We start from the raw sequence: 21047 nt of genomic DNA, 5'->3' as shown, positions 1-21047 counted from the left end.
GCCTGGATTAGTATTGCAGGCACAGCTGTAATTAAATACAATGGGAGCTGCGTCTGCATTACCAAACCGGCCCACTGCACTAGCTGTCTGCTTCCAGTGCTGGCCACAATGACAGCTGGCCCAACATCAGCTAATCGGTGGATATTCCAATGAGTGGACCTGACTGATCCACTATTTATGACCTATCCTGAGGATTTGTCATCTATAGTAAAGTTCCAGAAAAACCTTTTAACAGCATTTTCATCACCACTGCAAGTCACTGAATCTCAAAAATAGTTTACAAAGAAGGGTAGGCTTTACATTTATCCTCTCCAGGCAATTAGTTTGATTGCAAAGTTCTTTTAGGTAAACATAATAATGAATTTAAGGCCGCCTGCAGACGGCCAACTCGGATCCTGCTGCAAAAATTCTTGCAGCGGGATGCGGTCCCGTTCCCCTGCAGAGGCTGGCGGCCCACCCGCTCCTGGCGTCTTCATTCTCTGCTATGCATCGGACAGCCGGCGCATGTGCAGAGAGTGTATTAAAATGGTAAAGGTAAATGAGAGGACACATTGAATTTAGGATATTATGTTTTCAGTCTCCTGATTGGCAGTGATAGAGGACATTAAGGTAATGAGGTATAGCATTCTGCCTATTTATTTTTTTATCTTATATCTAAAACTCTAAATCTGTTTGTTTGTGTCATATACAAATTCACAGTTCTGGTCCGATTTAAGCGAAATTTTGCACGAGCGTTCTCCAGCACCAGGTGATAAATACTGTCTTTTCTTACATAGCTGAGGTAAAACGAAACCTGCGCTGTGATTGGTTGCTATTTCTTATAGTGCTGAGGTAAAATGAAAGCTGCGCTGTGATTGGTTGCTATGGGCAACACAGATTTTCTTTTGGACAGCCTTCATAAGAGTGCAGTGCTGGGCTCATTTTTGTGGACCACTTTGTATATTTCAAGATCGCTATTCATAAAATCCTTTTGAAAGCCCAATTTGCAATAAGCAATCCCTGCGCTTATAGCGCAGTGCAACGCATGGGTATATCACCTCGTTATTTATATAGCCCCAACTTCTTCCACTACACAGTTCCACTGCCAGTGGGAGAGGAAACTAGAAGTAGCAGGCAGAGACAAATACACAGGCTAGTTTCGCACAAGAGTATTACAAGTGCAGTTATGTATCCATAATAAAGATGTCTGTCCCGGCCCGACCACAGCTCTACTGACCCGAACCCAGAACATCATAGATCCCTACGATGATCTGAATTTGGCTCAACAGACCCATGGTCGGGCCAGGACAGACATCTGTATTATGGAAGCGTGAATGCATCCATAATCTGTTATCGTGAATCCAGCCTTACAAAGATTGGTTATCTTGACTGGTGTCTTCTCATTATTGCTATTAGGATTTAATTGCTGGAGTTTTATATCTCAAGGATTCTGTTGCTGCATTTGCCTGCTTCTCAATGTCAATAATCTGCCATAAAGTTCAGGCTAATGATGTATTGTATTTTGCAGGTTGTGTGTATGATGGCCGGGAATATAAGGACAACAGTAACTGGATTTCCACCGTGGATCGCTGCATGTCCTGCATGTGTGTAGATGGAGTTACCACTTGTTCTAAGGTGCAGTGTATCACATCCTGCACCAACCAGATAACACTGCCTGGAGAATGCTGCCCGCTGTGTGCAGGTTGGAGGCACATTTATCAGTTTATATTAAAAACAATTGTGCTGTGAAAGCATCAAGAGTTCTATTTGTCTGACAACTTTTCCTGTCTGCTATATATAGCAGCTATCAACATGTTTCCTTCATACATGTCCGTGACCTTGCTTTACATGTAAAGGACTGCTCACATCTCATTTTCTGTTTATATCTAGCATGTACATTGGGTAAGCTTCCAACATACATGCTGAATGTGTCCATAGAGCTCCCTTAATCACAAGCAGGGCAAAAAAAAGTGTTCTTTTGGCCTCCATACAGTTGGCATATCACAAAACAAAGACATACAATAGCATAGTAGACACAGTGACTTCAGTAGTAATAGTGTCCCCTATATTGGCCCCAGTAGTAATAGTGTCCCTCACAGTGGTCACAGTAATAATAGTGTCCCCTATATTGGCCCCAGTAGTAATAGTGACCCTCACAGTGGTCACAGTAATAATAGTGTCCCCTATATTGGCAGTAGTGATAGCTCCCCCCATTGCGGCCCCAGTAGTGATAGCTCCCCCCATTGCAGCCCCTGTAGTGATAGCGCCCTCCATTGCAGCCCCAGTAGTGATAACGTCCTCCACTACATCCAAAGTAGTATTATCGTCTTCCATTCCCACTATACTCTTCAGACGCAGGGAGAGATTTATCAGTACAGACTACAATAGGGGCGATTAGAACGGCCATGGTCCTCCGCAGTCTCCCCAGTCACCCTGATTATAATCCGCCATTGGTCCCCACTATACTCACCCCTGTAGCAGTGTCCGGAAAGCTTGGTCCTGCATGCTCATTTCCTCAGTACAGGCTGTCTGAACACTGCTACAGCGGTGAGTAGGGCACTGACCTAGACCCTCCGTCGGAGCTCCTGATAATCACTTGGGCTCTGCGGAGCACACTTTGGGAAGCCCTGGACTAGGCTATCCTATCTTATGAAATGCTGTGAAAAAACATGTCTATTAGGGTTCATTTACATAGGCTTATGCAATTTTGGTCTGTTAAAAACATACTGCTTCCAAAGCGTATGTACACTCCTAATAAAAAAAAGATCAAGGAGAAGGAGTTACTGTCTTGCTGCAGAACTCGACATGCAGTTACATCTCAGGCAGATATACAAATGATTAAAGTTATGGCATGATTAGATGAACGGTCTTGTCACCTGAGGCACAAAAAATGGTTCCATCCTTGGCCTACAAAAAGGCTCTCAAAGGCTCCTTTTCTGTAGTGACCTCTTTTTCCTCTTGAATAGAGCTTGTTGACCACTAGATGCCTCTACGATGCCATCTAAGAGATCTCATCCAGTTAACAGAGTTTGACAAGGGGTGCATTACTGGAATGTGAGAACCTAGATGATTGCATCGAAAAAGTGCCCGCCACCTGTGCCATTCTGATCAAATTTTCTAAGAGGTGTTGGGACCAGTGGATGCGTGAAGACATGCACACAAGGAAACCAGGCTCCGGATCTCTTCAATAGGCCACCAGTAGACAGAACCGTGGATCATCCAACAAGCACAAGCAGCTCCATCTGTTTCATTGTCCACCATCCAGAGACCGGTGGCACCGTCATTACAGGCCCCCATGGTTTCCAATGGGTTTTTTTACATTGGAACCCATGGGCTTCACATACATGCATTTTGTAGCGATGTTGCACCGCTACAAAAATCATGAGATTTTATAGCCTGTGTGAAACAGGCTTAATGTAGAGACTCAGTGATAGCAAATGTGGACCATTATGCAGCAGAATACCATATAGAACCTGCATGTCTCCATACCAACTCATATCACAGCTTGTATCCAAGCTACAGACGCCCCAACATGTCTGTATTGTATCCATGTGTCATCCGTTTTTCATGCACACAAAAAGAAAATGCATGGCCCAAGTGATACCAGTTTAGTTACAAGACACAGAAAACGGGGTGCACAAAAAAACGCAGTGAATATAGGTGCTAATGAAGGGGTTAATTCCTACTTCCCCACAGGTCTAAAGTATTGAAGAGCCAATGCTAACAACTTGGGGTGGGAAGGAGGGGGGGGAGTGAAAGTTTTTGAGCACTAAGAGTTTTACAACTGCACAGCTTGACAGTCTAGGGCTATGTTCACATGGGGCAGATTTCCCGGGGCTTTTCTGCCCATATTCTCAACACGGAAAATCCATGGCATTTACAGTAACAGAATGTGTATGAGCTTCTCAAAATCTCAACTACACTCTACAGGAAAAAGTCTGCTGTAGAAGTAGACCTGCAGGACTGAAGTTAAATCTGCAGCATGTCACTTTAAGAAGCAGATAAAACCTCTACATATATGGGGGTGAATTCCGCACCAAACTCCACATCAAAAACTGCAGCAAAAGTTTGCACTGCGGATCTGCTGCGGAATGTCGGCAGATTTTGCCCCATGTGAACATAGCTGAGCTGTCCTATGTGCACCATAGGGCTGATTTATTTTCCTGGAGGACAGATGAGCTGATCTCATATTTGTCATTTGCATACAAGTGGCTCAGCAGACCCGCACAGCAGCTTCCAGTGGGTACCCTTTTTTAAATTTACTTCTGTAACTCGTTATATGTGATCATTCTTTGTATTCTTTTTGTGCTTGAAACAAACTTCCGAAATATTTTCTACTTGACAGACTGCATATCTGGCAAAAAAATATATTCTGCAGGAGAGAGTTTTCATCCATCAGATGACCCCTGTGAAATCTGCACATGTGAGGTGAGAGGTAGACCTATGAAATCTCTTAGTATTACAATAACTTCTGTGTGGTCTGTTTTGTATAATGGGCCCATTGTATTAAATGCTGGGTTTAGCGTTTACTAGATGGCCGTCAGTATAGACGTTGCAGCAAGAAGCAGTGTCCCAGCTTGGTGGATTGTCCTCGACATCAAATTCTCCCTCCTGCTTTTGGCCAGTGTTGCGCTAGCTGTGCCCGTAAGTCTGAATTCTATCCAGTTCTGAATGTTGCTTATTGATTAATTTCACGGTCTCAGTATTTAAACACTATTTTATATTTTTCAGAGGCTCTGAGCAATTGTACAGACTTACTGGTGGGCAGTGAGATACAGGCTGTGAATGACCCTTGTTACACATGCCAATGTAAGGTACGGAAATAACATTCCAGATGGGATTTAGTGGTGTAAGAAAATACCCAGGGAGAGCTAAGAAGGGAAAATGTCCACAAGGCAGGCACTAATCTTACAGGGTTGCTGCTTGTGTTTAACATTTCTAATTAATTTCTGCCATAATCAAAGTAATGTATAGTTATTAGTTAGCATTTCTTTTAGCCTACCTTTTTATTGAAATATTTGAAGTATATAAATAAAAATATAGTATATGAATAATGAATTAAAAGTAGCACAGCATAGCAGTAGAGAGGGGTATATAGATAGCAAATATAAAGAGGGCATAAATGTCGCAGGAAGTGGTATGCGGTGCAGGTTTTAGGATATGATGGAGCCAAGAGTAACTAAAAATATACAATGTTTGTTTAAGGATACAAAAATGTAAATAATATCGGAATAAGAGTAAACAAGCAACCAGACCTTCACTCTACAGGTACTAACTGCTATCTGCTCTAAATTTGTCCTATGAATATTACCCACTAACGATATTTGCAAAAGTTAAGGCCCATTTAGACACGACTATCGCTCAAAATTCACTTAAAAGCCATCTTTTGAGCGATAATCGTTGTGTCTAAATGGGCCCATCTTTCACTGTTCGTCCGAACAACGGTTGCTTGAAAACCGTCCTTCGGCAGAACAGCTGATAAGCAGGACCGTACGCTTTGTTCCGCTGGGGGAGAGCTAATTACAGCCGATTGCTTTGTCTCAACTGTCAGGCCCACTGGCAGAACAGCTGATAAGGAGGACTGCACATACACTGTGTCTGCTGTCCATGGTACTGAATTCTCCATGTGGAGCCCGTGGCTGAACAATAGAGCTAATTACAGAGCTCAGACTTCCTGCTGAGTTCTGTAACAGCTCTCAGAAAGCTGATTTGCATGCAAATGAAGCTAATAAAGTACTAATAGCAATTAGTGCCTATTAGTACTTTATGCAAAATGATCGCTGTTCTTTCAATCTTTTGAAAGATATCTGTGTGTGTAAATGGGCCTTAAGTCTTATAACACTGGACTACAGTTCACATGGTACAATACATAGTCCTTTTGAGCAACATTTTACTCCACTTCTATCAACACAATATAACAAAAAAAAGTATCTTTACTCCAAGTTTTCGCATTGGTGTATTGAGTTTGGTCTCTATGTGTAGCTAGCAAGCAATATCCCTTTAATTATTAATTTCTGCAGCATTTCCTTATACAAAAAGCCTGTTGTGAGTCTCAATCCATGTGCATACTTACCACCCGTTTTGGAGTCAATCTCACTTACAGTTTGTCGCTTGAGATGGAAAATCACTGTCCCTATACTCCTTCAACCAGTCTCCAATTGCACAGTCAGTAGCACCCAGGCCTACTGTAGTAGCGCTGGCGACTGTTATCCTTTCTGCAGATCATTGCTCCATCATTTACAAAGCGTTCATAATGGGTTCAAGGGGATCCCGTTGCTTCACTTCCTAGATGCACTTCCAACAACAACTTCAGCAAAAAATTCCTTTTTAAGTCCAATCAGTTTATGCTCTACTGGGCATGCTCAATTCAGTTTGTCACAAAAATTGTAGCATGGGCCAATTTGTCATACAAATTATTGCATCTCCGTTTGTGGCCATGGCAACTAGTTAACCCCTTTTTGGGCAGCCCCTTATATAAACAAGGTAAAAGTAGAACTTTTAAAAATGGCTTATAAAACAGGAGGACTTGTGATTGTGTAGAATTTTGGGTGCCACAAGAGGGAATGCGAAGTTCAAAGTTTTTGAGCCATGTGCACAGAGACTGTACGGAGGAATATAGAATATAGTGTCTTGCCATCTCTATACTATCGGGCCATGTGTGCCGCCATATGATCTATCGATATGCCAACATATTAGGACTGTGGGCTTCAACAGCCGAATGTATGCGCAAATACACTCGCCGCAATGGAGCATATTTGCGCATGAACAAGGGTTGTCCGCATGGTCACACCCTTCCCCTTGATTTTATTTAAGCTGCCATAGACTTCTATGGCAGCTTTCTGTGTAAGATGCAGAAAGATAGCGCAAGAATTGCGTGTGAGAAACATACTCCTGAGAACGAACCCATTAAAATCAATGGATTCACTTAGTCATGTTTTGTGGCTGTGAGTTACACGCATGCAAAAACATGCGAAAACACATTTGTCTGTTTAAATACTTATTCGCCCAAGAGATTTTCATGTCCTTGTACTTTCTATGTTTGCAACATACTGCACACGGACAGCACATTGAGCCATAATAGTCCATGTGGCCACACAGACATGCTTTTTTATAAGGACATGCATGCTCACTTAGTCTTCCACTAATTATTGCTAAGCAATGCTGGAAAAAAAAATTGTGCCACGACCCACGATCCCTTTTTTTGTGCATAAGCCTGTATACGCACAGGCTACAAAATCTTACTACAGAACATGGCTCATGTGAAAGAACCCATTGGAAACTTTGGGCGTCACATTGTAGTGATGATTTAGCCCATGCGGATACAGCCTGAGAAAAAAAGCAGATGGTTTCATGAATGTGCTTTTTTACTCACTCTCACGTCGCATGATATTCTTGCCCATGTGGAAACCACCTTTAGTTAAGCGATACATGGAGACCTTTTTTTAGCAGGCTACAGCTGCAGTCCAGAGGAATACTTTCAGTTGCTTGCCACTTTGTATACTACCATACATTATGGCTGTCATTCACTAATTAAGGGCTCTTTCACATGAAAGTAGCGATTTTTAGTCGGCCCTGGCACTGCCACAGTGTGACCGAAAATTGCGTTAACGGGCACAAAAATCTGCCGTTTGTACACCCGTTCAGAAGGCCCGAGTCCAGCGCGTATATGCTAAGCCTGGAATGCCATTGGGCAGGGGGAGAGTTAAGGTCTGCTAAACTGCCTCCCCCTTTCCACCCCCCTCCCCACACCCCTCCAGCTCTCCGTAAGCGGAGGAGACGGGATAGGATGGGAGCTAGTTGCTAAGCTCCCGCCCCCTCCCATTGCCGGCAGCCGACAAAGGGCAGAGAGGTTAGCAACTAGCTTCTGCCCTGCCCCACCCCCTCCTATTGCAAACAGCTGGCAAGGGGAGGAGAGGAGGAGGGAAGGGGGTGTAAGTTTAACAGACACACTGCTAAACTCCCTCCCACCTCCATTCTGCGGCAGCTCCCATAGGAGTCTATGGCAGCGGCCGCCGTATTCCGGCCAGAAGATAGTTCCTGAACTACCTTTCCTGGCTGCCGTGGGAATACGCCCATCTAAACTGATGCATTGTAAACCAATGCATCAGATGGGCAGCGTATATCGGCCGACAGGAAAAGCGCAGCCGATATATGCTCGTGTGAATGAAGCCTAAAATTGTAAGGTCATCTAAGAAAAATCTCTGTGTAGTCCCATGGGTACAAATGTGAAAGAAGATTCAGAAACTATGATAACACATTTCTTGTTCTTGGGCTGAATTAAATACTATATTTTTGTTTAAATACTATTTGCTGCAAAGGGCTCTTCAATTATCAGTATTTATGACATACAACTATGTACTGTTGCCTCAGGATTTGACATGGACATGTGAGCACAAACCATGCCCTGCTCTCAGCTGTCCCCGTTCAGAGCAAATCACTCCACCAAGATCATGTTGCCCTGCTTGCAAAGGTAAGTACTAGGCGACGCTCTGCTTTTTTGATTATATTATTGTATACAAGTTTATTGTTGTTGTTGCTTTATTGATTACAAGCTCAGCCTCGCCCGAGTTAATTTGATACAGGTGTTTACTTGTTCTTTGCACTGAAAATTTTATGAAGTCAAGGTTACTTTAGAGAAACTGAGGAATAAAATATGTATACAGGTTGAGGAGCGTTAGATTCTTCTCAGGCTGTATATACTGATGTCCCACTGCAGAATGTGCCACCCCTCCCACACTCCTCACTTAGGACCTAAAGATTACTCACGCCAAATTTCACGCTTGTACGGCAGCAGGAAGTTACATTACTTAGGGGTGCACTTACTTTTGCAATTAGCATTAAATAATAGAGTTGTGACCCCTTTGATTTTCCTATTTAGGACCTAAAGAATAGTCATGCTAAATTTCATGTTTGTATGACATCGGGAAGTTAGAGAATTAGATTATGTACATTACATAGGGGTGCCAATACTTTTGCACTTACCATTGAATAATCAAGTTGTGACCCCTTTTCCTTTTCTTTCTAAGACCTAAACAATGGTCATCCCAAATTTCATGTTTGTACGAAACTGCAAAATTACATTACATAGGGGCGACAATAGTTTTAGGTCTTATTTAGGACCTAAAGAATGCGCCTGCCAAATTTCATATTTGTACAACATGGGGAGGTTAGAGAATTAGATTTGGTACATTATACAGGGGTGCTAATGCTTTTGCACTTAGCAGTGAATTTTCGTGTTGGGACCCTTTTACTTTTCGTATTTAGGACCTAAAGTATGCTTCTGCCAAATTTCATGTTTGTACGATATCTGGAAGCTAGAGAATTAGATTTGCTTCATTACACAGGGGCGCCAATACTTTTGCACTTAACATTGAATTTTCGAGTTGTGACCCCTTTACTTTTCCCATTTAGGACCTAAAGAATGCTTCTGCCAAATTTCATGTTTGTACGACATCGGCAAGTTAGAGAATTATATTTGGTACATTACACAGGGGCACCAATACTTTTGCACTTAGCATTGAATTTTCGAGTTGTGACCCCTTTACTTTTCCTATTTAGGACCTAAAGAATGTTCCTGGCAAATTTAATGTTTGAAACGGCACCAGGAAGTTAGAGAATTAGTGGCGAGTCAGTCAGTCATTGAGTCAGTGAGTGAGGGCTTTCACCATATATAGATAGATAGATAGATAAATAGATAGATAGATGACTACAAGGCTACTATCACACAAGTGCTTGAGGCTGCCGCCAGTGCCTGCATTTTTTTGACAATAGCCAGGCTGATTCTGCAGGTGCAGGTCCAGCCCATCATTTAGTGCAATTACACAAGTGTTAGGCCTAATGTCCACGGGCGGATTTTATTTATTAAATCCGCACGGGAGATCCGCAGCTCTAGCCGGCCATAGAGAAGCATTGGGCATCTGCAATTCATTTAAATCCTACGGATTTGATTTTAAATGATTTGCGGATGGCATGTGGATAATAAATTGCTGCATGCTCCATTTTACAGCGGATGGGGCTCCATTCATCTCTATAGGAGTTTAGGATCTGCAGTGCATCCGCAAATACATTTAAATCTATTTGCGGATCCGCTGCGGATTTGAAGGTTAGAAGCAATTAGGGAGGTGGGGAAAAGCATGGGAGGTGGAGTTGCAGATTTTTTCCGTATGAATTATCTACAGTACATCCGCGCTGGAAAAATCTGCAATCCGCGATCTCCCGCAAGGATTAAAAAAAACATTTTAAGATGACCAGTGCATGTGCTGCAGAAATCAGCACGGGCATGAGCCCATAACGGTGGATGTGTAAAAAGCAACCTAAGGCCTCATGTCCATGGGCAAAAGATTATTTTAAATCCACAGCGGATCACCCGCATGTGGATCCGCATCCCATAGGGATGCATTGACCACCCGCGGGTAGATAAATACCCGCGGATGGTCAATAAAAGTGATTTTTTTTAAAATGGAGCATGAAAAAATCCGGACCATGCTCCATTTAGGTGCGGGTCTCCCGCGGGGACGGCTCCCGCAGGCTTCTATTAAAGCCTATGGAAGCCGTCCGGATCCGCGGGAGACCAAAATCAGAATATACTCACCTGCTTCGGATCTTCCCTTCTTCGCGGCTTCATCTTCTCTCCAACGCGGCCGGATCTTTTTTCTTCGGGCCGGTGCATGCGCGCGGCACGCAATTGACGTGCCGTGCACATCAGCCGGGCCGAAGAAAGATGATCCGGCCGCGACGGAGAGAAGATGAAGTCGCGACGAAGGGAAGATCCGGAGCGTGCGAGAGGTGAGTTAATTCTTATTTTAAGCCCTCATGTCCGCGGGGCAGGAGGGAGCCTCTACGGAATCCGTAGCGGGCCTGATTTTCCCCGTGGACAGGAGGCCTAAGGCCTCCTGTCCACGGGCGATTTTTCACTGCATTTCCTGCAGCGATAATCCGCACGTGGGTAACTCAGCAAACGCTTTCAATAGGATAACTATGGAAAGCGCAGCAAAAATGTCCACGAGCGGAAAATCCAATAGCAGTGACAAAGTGCTCCCCGGCGGCGGTTCCCGCAGCGGAAATCTGTGGTGGGATATCACTACACCCGTGGACAAGCCGCCTTGGCCTCATGTCTACTAGAAAAATACGATCCTGGTGGATTTCTGCTGTAGATTTCGGCAGCGGATGCACTGCGGGTCACCATTAATTTGAATTGTTATTGCTTGCGGGAGATCATAAGCAATGAGTTGAATGGAGCCCTTCCGCGTGAGATCTGCAGTAAAATGGAGCATGCTGCGGTTTTTTTTCCGTGCGTGAAATCCTCAAATCAAATTAAATCACACGACTGTATGTGTTTTTACATCCTCCTGAACATGCCGTAAAATCGCATGAAAGAAAAATAGTCATTCATAGCGAGCTGTATCGATGCTTTGCATTAGGGATATGAATCTAAAACCCTGTTCTAATTCCATCTAATCCTCCTGATGAACCAGCTATAGTGAAATACACATAGCTGGGGAAACGCGTTGAGGTGTACGAGAGATCAGCTGAGGGGCTTATTCACAAGCTATGACGAATGATATAATCATATGAACAATAGCTGAAGACATGAACTTATAGGAACCCCGGCTTCTAATAGGCAGCGGTCTTTATACATAGACCAATATATGAGCAGGCCAAACAAAATATTATTAACCCCTTAGTGACCAAGCCTGTTTGCGCCTTAATGACCAGGCCAAATTTTGCAAATCTGACATGTGTCACTTTAACATGGAAAAACACCAGAAAGGTTTTGCATATCCAAGCGATTCTGACATTGTTTTTTCGCCACATGTTGTGCTTCATTTAGGCGGAAAAAATAGACCGCTAGAAATTGTGTTTATTTATTAAAAGCGCCAAAATTGGGAAAATTTTGAAAAAATCGTCATTTTTTCACATTTCCAACTGCAATATCTTAAATATGTGCAAACATAATATAGAAATTTTTGCTAAGATTTATATTTCCACCCGTTTACTTTATTTTGGGCGCACATTGGAAAAACTTTAGTTTTTTTTTAACTATTTAGGAGACGTACAAATTTAACATTACTTTTTAGCATTTTGAGGAACACTTTGTTTTCCTATACCAAGCCGAGATTGGAAAGGCTCATGAGTGTCAGAATAATAGATACCCCACCAAATGACCTCATTTTAAAAACTACACCCCTTAATGTATTCACTGAGGGGTGTCATGAGTATTTTGACCCCACAGTTTTTTTTCAGGAATTAATTCAATTTAGAGGAGAAAAAGTAAAATTTCATATTTTTGCAAATCTGTCATTTTAAAGACATATTTTTTTCCTATAGTTTACATGAAAATCAGGATTTACACCCCAAAATGGATACCCCTATTTCTCCCGTGTTCAGAAATATACCCATTGTGGCCCTATTGTTATATCTGAGTCCACAACGGGGCCCAAAATGAAAGGAGTAGTCAGTGTCTTTCAAAACAGAAATTTTGCTTGAAGTCCTTTTAGGCCCGATAGCACACATGTAGAGTTCTTGAGCGCCCAAAACCATAGAAAACCCCCACAATTGACCCCATTTTGAAAACTAGACCCCTTAAGGAATTTATCTAGGGGTGTACTGCATATTTTGACCCCACAGTTTTTGAATGAATTCAAACCAAGCAAAAGGAAAAAATTGTGATTTTCGTTTTTTCGGCAATTCTGTCATTTTAAAAACAGCTTTTTTTGTACAGCACACATATGAAGGAAGACTTGCACCCAAAAATGGATACCCCTGTTTGTCCCGTGTTCAGAGACATACCCATTGTGGCCCTAATCTTATGTCTGGATACACAACGGAGCCCAAAATGAAAGGAGCGACCGGTGGCTTTCGGAACACAAATTTTGCTTGAAGTCCTTTTAGGCCCCATTGCCCACTTGTAGAGTTCTTGAGCGCCCAAAACCATAGAGAACCCCCACAAATGACCCCATTTTGAAAACTAGACTCCTTAACAAATTTATCTAGGGGTGTACTGCGCATTTTGACCCCACAGTTTTTGAATAAATTCAAGCAAAGCAAAAGGAAAACATTTGGATTTTTGTTTTTTTGGCAATTCTGTCATTTTAAAAACAGCTTTTTTTGTACAGCACACATATGAAGGAAGACTTACACCCCAAAATGGATACCCCTGTTTGTGCTGTTTTCAGAAATATACCCATTGTGGCCCTAATCTTATGTCCGCATGCACAACGGGGCCCAAAATAAAAGGAGTAATTGGTGGCTTTCAGAACATAGATTTTGCTTGAAGTCCTTTTAGGCCCCATTGCCCACTTGTAGAGTTCTTGAGCGCCCAAAACCATATAGAACCCCCACAAATGACCCCATTTTGAAAACTAGACCCCTTAACGAATTTATCTAGGGATGTACTGCATATTTTGACCCCACAGTTTTTGAATAAATTTAAGCAAAGCAAAAGGAAAAATATAGGATTTTCATTTTTTGGGCTATTGTGTCAATTTAAAAACAGTTTTTTTTGTACAGCACACATATAAATGAAGGCTTTCACCCCAAAATGGATACCCCTGTTTGTCCCGTGTTCAGAAACATACCCATTGTGGCCCTAATAGACTTACAGGACCCATGGCTAGGCCTACAATGAAAGGAATACCCGTTGGATTTCAGGGTACCACTGAATAAATTTCAGGCCCCATTGCCCACTTATAGAGCCATTGAGCGGCCAAAACTATAAAGAACCCCCTCAAATGACCCCATTTTGAAAACTAGACCCCTTAAAGTGTACTGCGTATTTTGACCCCACAGTATTTGAATGAATCTAAGCAAAGCAGAAGGAAAAAGTTACGATTTTCAATTTTTTTGGCAATTTTTTCAATTTAAAAACAGTTTTTTTGTACAGTGCACATAGGAATGAAGACGTTCACCCCAAAATGGATACCCCCGTTTGTCCCGAGTTCAGAAACATACCCATTGTGGCCCTAATCTACTTACAGGACGCATGGCAAGGCCTATAAAGGACGGAACACCTGTTGGATTTTAGGGCACAACTGAATAAATTCCAGGCCCCATTGCTTATTTGTACAGAATAAAGATTGACTCCCTAAAAATTCCCCCCCCTCCCCCTCCGCGCCCTTTTTGGCGTTCGCAAATCTTAGATAAAAGTAAAAATGTGAACTGTGTAGTATTTCCGAAGACAGGGGTAATTACGGAGGCTGGTTGGAATGGGCCCATGGGGCAATAAAACCGGGTATCCCCCCCCCCCCTCCTCTCATGCTTTTTGGGGGTATTTCATGACCTCAGTGGCGGGTATGGGGTGTAAAAAGTGGCGTTCCGTGAGTCTCCGTAAGCTTGATGAGGTGCGGCGGTCTCACACAGAAGGCGCTCAACAAGGTGCTCCTGGAACTGCAGGAAAGCGAGCGTTCCCGGGGCTTCTTGTAAAATACGTATCACAGGTAGCGGTCTGAATAACGCCGGGCTCACGCGGGTGCAGGCGGAATCCGCTTGCGGAGGCCCACAGCGGATCCCATCTGTGAGCCCGGCTGTGACCCTGCGTACGGCTGCGTAGTGTACTGCGCATAACTGCCTATTCACACAGGCGGTCATGCACAGTACACCTTTGTTTGTATTTCCCGCACCATCGCTTAGCGATGACGCGGGTACCCGCAGCCCGTATACAATGTAGTTGCGTATGGACTGCGGGTATATCCATGACCATGGAGCACAATGGGCTCTATGTTGCCGATATCCGCAGTAAAATAGAACCTGCTGCGTTCTCTTTTCTGCGAGTGGATTACGCAATTCTGACCCGCTAATGTGAGCGGAATTGTGTAATCCAATGCGATTGATCTGCGTATTACCGCGGATCAGACGCATGCGGAATCCGTAATTCCTATCCGGTCATGTGAGACCGGCCTAAGGTAGATCGCTACCTTTTTATCACGTGACCGGGGACCGCTCAACGAGGCCATCCGTCACTGCTCCAGGCTCTCTGTGACCGTTGGTTGCTAGGAGCAAGGAGATTTTAAATTTCCTGGGCTCCCTGACTCCTGCGCATGTGTCCGGCTTTTTGCTGGCAATCGCATGTGCAGAATTTGGGAAGGTCCACGGAGGAAGATCGCGTCGGGATTCAAATACGCAGGCCTCCGGTAAAAAGATTCATCTCCTCTCACCGATCGCATCAGTGAGGGGAGATGAAACTTAAAATTTTTTTTTTTACTTTTACGTGATCGCCATTATTGGATAATGGCGAACACGTGACCAGGAACCGCTCACCGCGGACCCCCATTAAATCTCCATGCTCTTGGCTACGTTTTGTAGCCAGGAGCAGGGAGAATTTAAATTATCCTGGCAATCCACAGCTTTTGCGCATGCGCCCGCCATTTTGGCGACGGGCGCATGTGCAGAAGCTGTGGTAAGGTCCGCGGATAAATCTGGGGGCCTTAGATACGTACTTTCATCCTCCCTCACGGATATGATCCATGAGGGGAGATGAAACGTACGCTTTTTAAACTTTTAAAAACTTTTTTTTACTTTTTTTTTATTTTTACTTTTTTACACTTTTTTCTCACTTTACATGATCACTGTCATCCATTGGATGACAGTGATCATGTCCCCGGTATAATCTCTCTGCTCCTAGCTACACATGGCAGCCAGAAGCAGAGGGATTTTAAATTTCCCGGGGCTCGAGCCCGTCTGTTCACGCGCCCGATGTCAATCATCGGGCGCGCATGCGCAGACGGGGATTCGGGTCCCGGGACATCGGGACACCGCTGAGGACTGGGGGTGAGTATTTTCACCTCCCCTCATGGATCCGATCCATGAGGGGAGGTGAAACTGACTTTTTTAAAACTTTTTTTTAACTTTTTCGCGATCGCCGCTAACCATTGGATAACGGCGATCGCGGTACCGGGGACCGCTCACCGCAGTCCCCGCTGACATCTCCTGCCTCCCGGCTACCTGCAGGAGCCGGGAGCCAGGAGATTTTAAATCTCCCGCGCCGCCGGGCCTTCTGCGCATGCGGCTGACGTAATGCCGCCTGGCGCGCATGCGCAGAAGACCGGCTTCGGGCCCCGGAGCGGCAGGAGAGCGGGGAGCAGCGTGCCAGACCTCGGTGAGTAATTTCAGCTGCTCCGATGGATCCGATCCATCAGAGCAGCTGAATCTTTAACTTTTATGTACTTTTATTTACTTTTTTTGCGATCGGCGCTATCCATTGCATAGCGCCGATCGCAATGCCGGGGGGGGCTCCGAACAGCCCGGGATGACAGCTCCATGCTGTCAGCTACCTGCGGACACCGACAGCATGGAGCTGTCACGTCCACAGCCCGAGGGGCACTATTCTCTGCAGGAAGCATGTTTTTACGTCCTCAGAGAATAGAGCCCACTTCGGGAGGACGTAAAAACACTATGGGCTGGTCGTTAAGGGGTTAATGCAGGGGGTACATGTGTTCTACTTAGAGATGAGCGAGTATACTCGCTAAAGGCAATTGCTCGAGCGAGCATTGCCTTTAGCGAGTATCTCCCCCACTCGAGACAGAAGGTTCGGGTGCCGGCGCGGGGAAGCAGTGAGTAGCGGCTGTCAGCAGGAGGGAGCAGGGGGGAGAGAGAGATCTCCCCTCAGTTCCGCCCCGCTCTCCCCTGCAGCTCCGTGCCCGCTGCCGGCACCCAAACCTTCAGTCTCGAGCAATTGCCTTTAGCGAGTATACTCGCTCATCTATAGTTCTAATGTGAAAGAAGTCTATATACATTAATAGACTTTAGAATAATCTAATGTGTGAACTATAGCCACCTCTGAAATCTGACATGCAGCTAGCCAATATTAATGGCCCAATAGGCTGCATGCCAGACCAAAGATTGATACCAAATAAAAAGGATTGACTGGGGATCCTAACTCTAATACCCATATGCAACAATAAATATGTAGAGTGGTAGAACCATCTATAACTATACTGGATAAAGTGTTCGGGGTGACATTAAAGATAGGAGTACTTCCATTACTCTGACAGATGGTACAAGCAAGGAAATATATTTAAGAACCCTATGGTATGATTAATGGATAACCATCAATAACCATTTTGACTTGCCATCTTTATTTGAGAACAGTGTAACGTACTTGGATATGAACACACTTCTCCAATACCATATGTATACTCCTTTCCTCTCTAATCAATGTCACCATATATGACACTTTCAGTGGAACTAAATGTTCTTTGATTGTCATCATCTGGTTGATGCACAATTTATTTGATTATATTGTCAGGGACCCGTAAACCATTAAAAAGGTCTGTTGCACAAAAATAACACAAACCCGCCAGACTGAATATAATTTATTATAATAGTTCATTCTGCTATTAAACAACAAACATATTTATGCCGAATACACTTGTGCTCTTATGAGCTTACAATCATAATGGGTCCCAGTCTTGTCTAGAAACCCTCTATTTATTACCTTTTTTGTATGTAGTGTGTCCTTGACTAGGTCATTTTATTATTAATTAAATAAAAGTAAATTTTTAATCCTAACCTGTGAATTATTGATAGAAATTTAGGATTTTTTGCCACGGTGAAAGCATATAAAATTGGTTGCCATTTTCAGTCTTCGATGTCCAATTTTCCTGATGCAATTTTTTTTTTAATGCGCCCAAACATAATTCATTTGAATAAATACATTGGAATCCAATGCTTCAGATGGTTGCTATTTTTTGATGTGGTTACAAAAGCTGCGTATATACGGTCGTGTAAATAAGGCCTTAAGCTAATATCAAATAGTATGGCATTACCTTACTTTATATGTATTTAAAGCAGATGAGCGTCTCAATGTAGCTGTTTACTTCTGTGTTTAACCCCTTAGTGACCAAGCCTGTTTGAGCCTTAATGACCAGGCCAAATTTTGCAAATCTGACATGTGTCACTTTAGCATGGAAAAACACCAGAAAGGTTTTGCATATCCAAGCGATTCTGACATTGTTTTTTCGCCACATGTTGTACTTCATTTAGGTGGGAAAAAAAGACCGATAGAATTTGTGTTTATTTATTAAAAGCGCCAAAATTGGGAAAATTTAGAAAAAATCGTCATTTTTTCACATTTCCAACTGCAATATCTCAAATATGTGCAAACATAATATAGAAATTTTTGCTAAGATTTATATTTCCATCCGTTTACTTTATTTTGGGTGCACATTGGAAAAACTTTAGTTTTTTTTAACCATTTAGGAGACGTACAAATGTAACATTACTTTTCAGCATTTTGAGGAACACTTTGTTTTCCTACACCAATCCAAGATTGGAAAGGCTCATAAGAGTCAAAATGATAGATACCCCCACAAGTGACCCCATTTTAAAAACTACACCCTTTAACGTATTCACTGAGGGGTGTCATGAGTATTTTAACCCCACAGTTTTTTTTCAGGAGTCAATGCAATTTAGAAGAGAAAAACTAAAATTTCATATTTTTGCAAATATGTCATTTTAAAGACAGGACTTTTTTCTATAGTACACATGAAAATGAGGATTTGCACCCCAGAATGGATACCCCGGTTTGTCCCGTGCTCAGAAACATACCCATTGTGGCCCTAATCTTACATCTGGATGCACAATGGGGCCCAAAAGGAGCAACCGGTGGCTTTCGGAACAGAAATTTTGCTTGAAGGAGATTTAGGCCCTATTGCACACTTGTAGAGCCATTGAGTGACTAAAACGATGGAGAACGCCCACAAGTGACCCCATTTTGAAAAGTAGACCCCTTAACGAATTTATCTAGGGGTACGATGACTTTTTTGACTTCACAATTTTTGAATGGATCTAAGCCAAGCCGAAGGAAAAAAATTACGATTTTCATTTTTTTGGTAATTCTGTCATTTTAAAAGCAGTTTTTTTGTACAGCACATATATGAATGAAGACTTGCACCCCAAAATGGATACCCCTGTTTCTCCCGTGCTCAGAAACATACCCATTGTGGCCCTAATCATATGTCTGGATGCACAATGGGGCCCAAAATGAAAGGAGCAACCGGTGGCTTTCGGAACAGAAATTTTGCTTGCAGGAGATTTAGTCCCCATTGCCCACTTGTAGAGCCCTTGAGTGACCAAAACGATGGAGAACGCCCACAAGTGACCCCATTTTGAAAAGTAGACCCCTTAACGAATTTATCTAGGGGTACGATGACTTTTTTGACTTCACAGTTTTTGAATGAATCTAAGCCAAGCCAAAGGAAAAAAAATACGATTTTCATTTTTTTGGTAATTCTGTCATTTCAAAAGCAGTTTTTTTTGTACCGCACATATATGAATGAAGACTTGCACCCCAGAATGGATACCCCTGTTTGTCCCGTGCTCAGAAACATACCCATTGTGGCCCTAGTATTACGTCTATATGCACAATGGGGCCCAAAATGAAAGGAGCAACCGGTGGCTTTCGGAACAGAAATTTTGCTTGCAGGAGATTTAGTCCCCATTGCCCACTTGTAGAGCCATTGAGTGACCAAAACGATTGAGAACCCCCACAAGTGACCCCATTTTGAAAAGAAGACCCCTAACGAATTTATCTAGGGGTATGATGACTTTTTTGGCTTCACAGTTTTTGAATGAATCTAAGCCAAGCAGAAGGAAAAAATTATGATGTTCATTTTTTTGGCAATTGTGTCAATTTAAAAACTGTTTTTTTTGTACAGTGTACATAGGAATGAAGATGTTCACCCCAAAATGGATACCTCCGTTTGTCCCGTATTCAGAAACATACCCATTGTGGCCCTAATCTACTTACAGGACACATGGCTAGGCCCATAATGGAGGGAATGCCCGCTGGATTTCTGGGCAGAACTGAATAAATTCCAGGCCCCATTGCCCACTTATACAAAAAAAAAATTGACTTCCTAAAAATAGCGTACGGCCGCGTAATGTACTGCGCATAACTGCCTACTCACACAGGCGGTTTTTTGTTTATATTTCTCATGCCGTCGCTTAGAGATGACCCGGGTACCCGCAGCCCGTACACAATGTGTTTGCATATGGGCTGCGGGTATATCCGCGGTCATAGAGCACAATGGGCTCTAGGTCGCGGATATCCGCGGTAAAATATAGCATGCCGTGTTCTGTTTCTGTGAGTGGATTACGTAATTCCAACCCGCTAATTGGGGGGAATTGTGTAATCCAATGCATGCGATTGATCCGTGGATTACCGCTGATCAAGCGCATGTAGAACCCGTAATTCCTCTCCGGTCATGTGTGACCGGCCTAATGTTAGTTCGCTACTTTATCACGTGACCGGGGACCGCTCAACGAGGCCTCCGGTCACTGCTCCAAGCACTCAGCGACCGTTGGTCGCTGGGAGCAAGAAGATTTAAAATTTCCTGGGCTCCCCGGCTCCTGCGAATGTGTCCGGCATTTTGCCGGCGGGCGCATACCCAGAAGCTGGCAGGATCCATGGAGGATAATCGCATCTGGATTCAAATGCGGAAGCCTCTGAGAAAATGATTCATCTCCCCACACCGATCGCATCGGTGAGGGGAGATGAAACTGCCACTTTTTAAATAACTTTTACGTGATCGCCATTATGCATTGGACAAAGGCGATCACGTGACCAGTAACTGCATACCGCGGCTCCCCGTGACATCTCCAGGCTCTTGGCTACCTTTGGTAGCCAGCAGCAGGGAGATTTTACATTTCTTGGGCAATCTTTCACTTTTGCGCATGCGTCCGCCATCATGCGGACGGGCGCATGCGACGAAGCTGGGGTAAGGTCCACGGATCAACATCCCACCAGGGAACAAATCCGGGACCTTGGGTACGTAATTTCATCCCCCCTTACGGATACGATCCATAAGGGGAGATGAAACTTTAACTTTTTAAACTTTTAACTTTTTTTTTTTTAACTTTTTAACTTTATATGATCACCATTATCCGATGCATACAGCGGTCCCCAGTCATATCTCCCTGCACTCGGCTATCTGTGACAGCCGGGTGCAGGGAGATTTTGAATTTGCCGGGCTCGCCGGCTTCTGCGCATGCGCGCCACATCGGCACATCGCAGAAGCCAGCGGGGGGTCCCGACACCGGCCGGAGGACATCGGCGGACCTGAGGTGAGTAT

At 43.6% G+C, this 21047-nt stretch overlaps 1 protein-coding gene across 1 annotated transcript in view; it reads left to right on the top strand.

The window, feature by feature from the left end:
• The window catches only part of KCP (kielin cysteine rich BMP regulator), a 140146-nt gene that overhangs the window by 94738 nt on the left and 24361 nt on the right, over positions 1-21047 (top strand). Inside the window, exons 41-45 of the mRNA XM_066592182.1 lie at positions 1508-1681; positions 4325-4407; positions 4503-4623; positions 4711-4793; positions 8350-8449. Coding sequence (XP_066448279.1) covers positions 1508-1681; positions 4325-4407; positions 4503-4623; positions 4711-4793; positions 8350-8449 — 561 coding nt within the window. The remainder of the gene's footprint in view (positions 1-1507; positions 1682-4324; positions 4408-4502; positions 4624-4710; positions 4794-8349; positions 8450-21047) is intronic.

Source organism: Eleutherodactylus coqui, chromosome 2 (genome assembly GCF_035609145.1).
Source record: "Eleutherodactylus coqui strain aEleCoq1 chromosome 2, aEleCoq1.hap1, whole genome shotgun sequence".
In the NCBI taxonomy this organism is placed as follows: domain Eukaryota; kingdom Metazoa; phylum Chordata; class Amphibia; order Anura; family Eleutherodactylidae; genus Eleutherodactylus; species Eleutherodactylus coqui.
The sequence above is the reverse complement of the archived record's forward strand: the minus strand, read 5'-3'. Positions and strand labels throughout refer to the sequence as shown.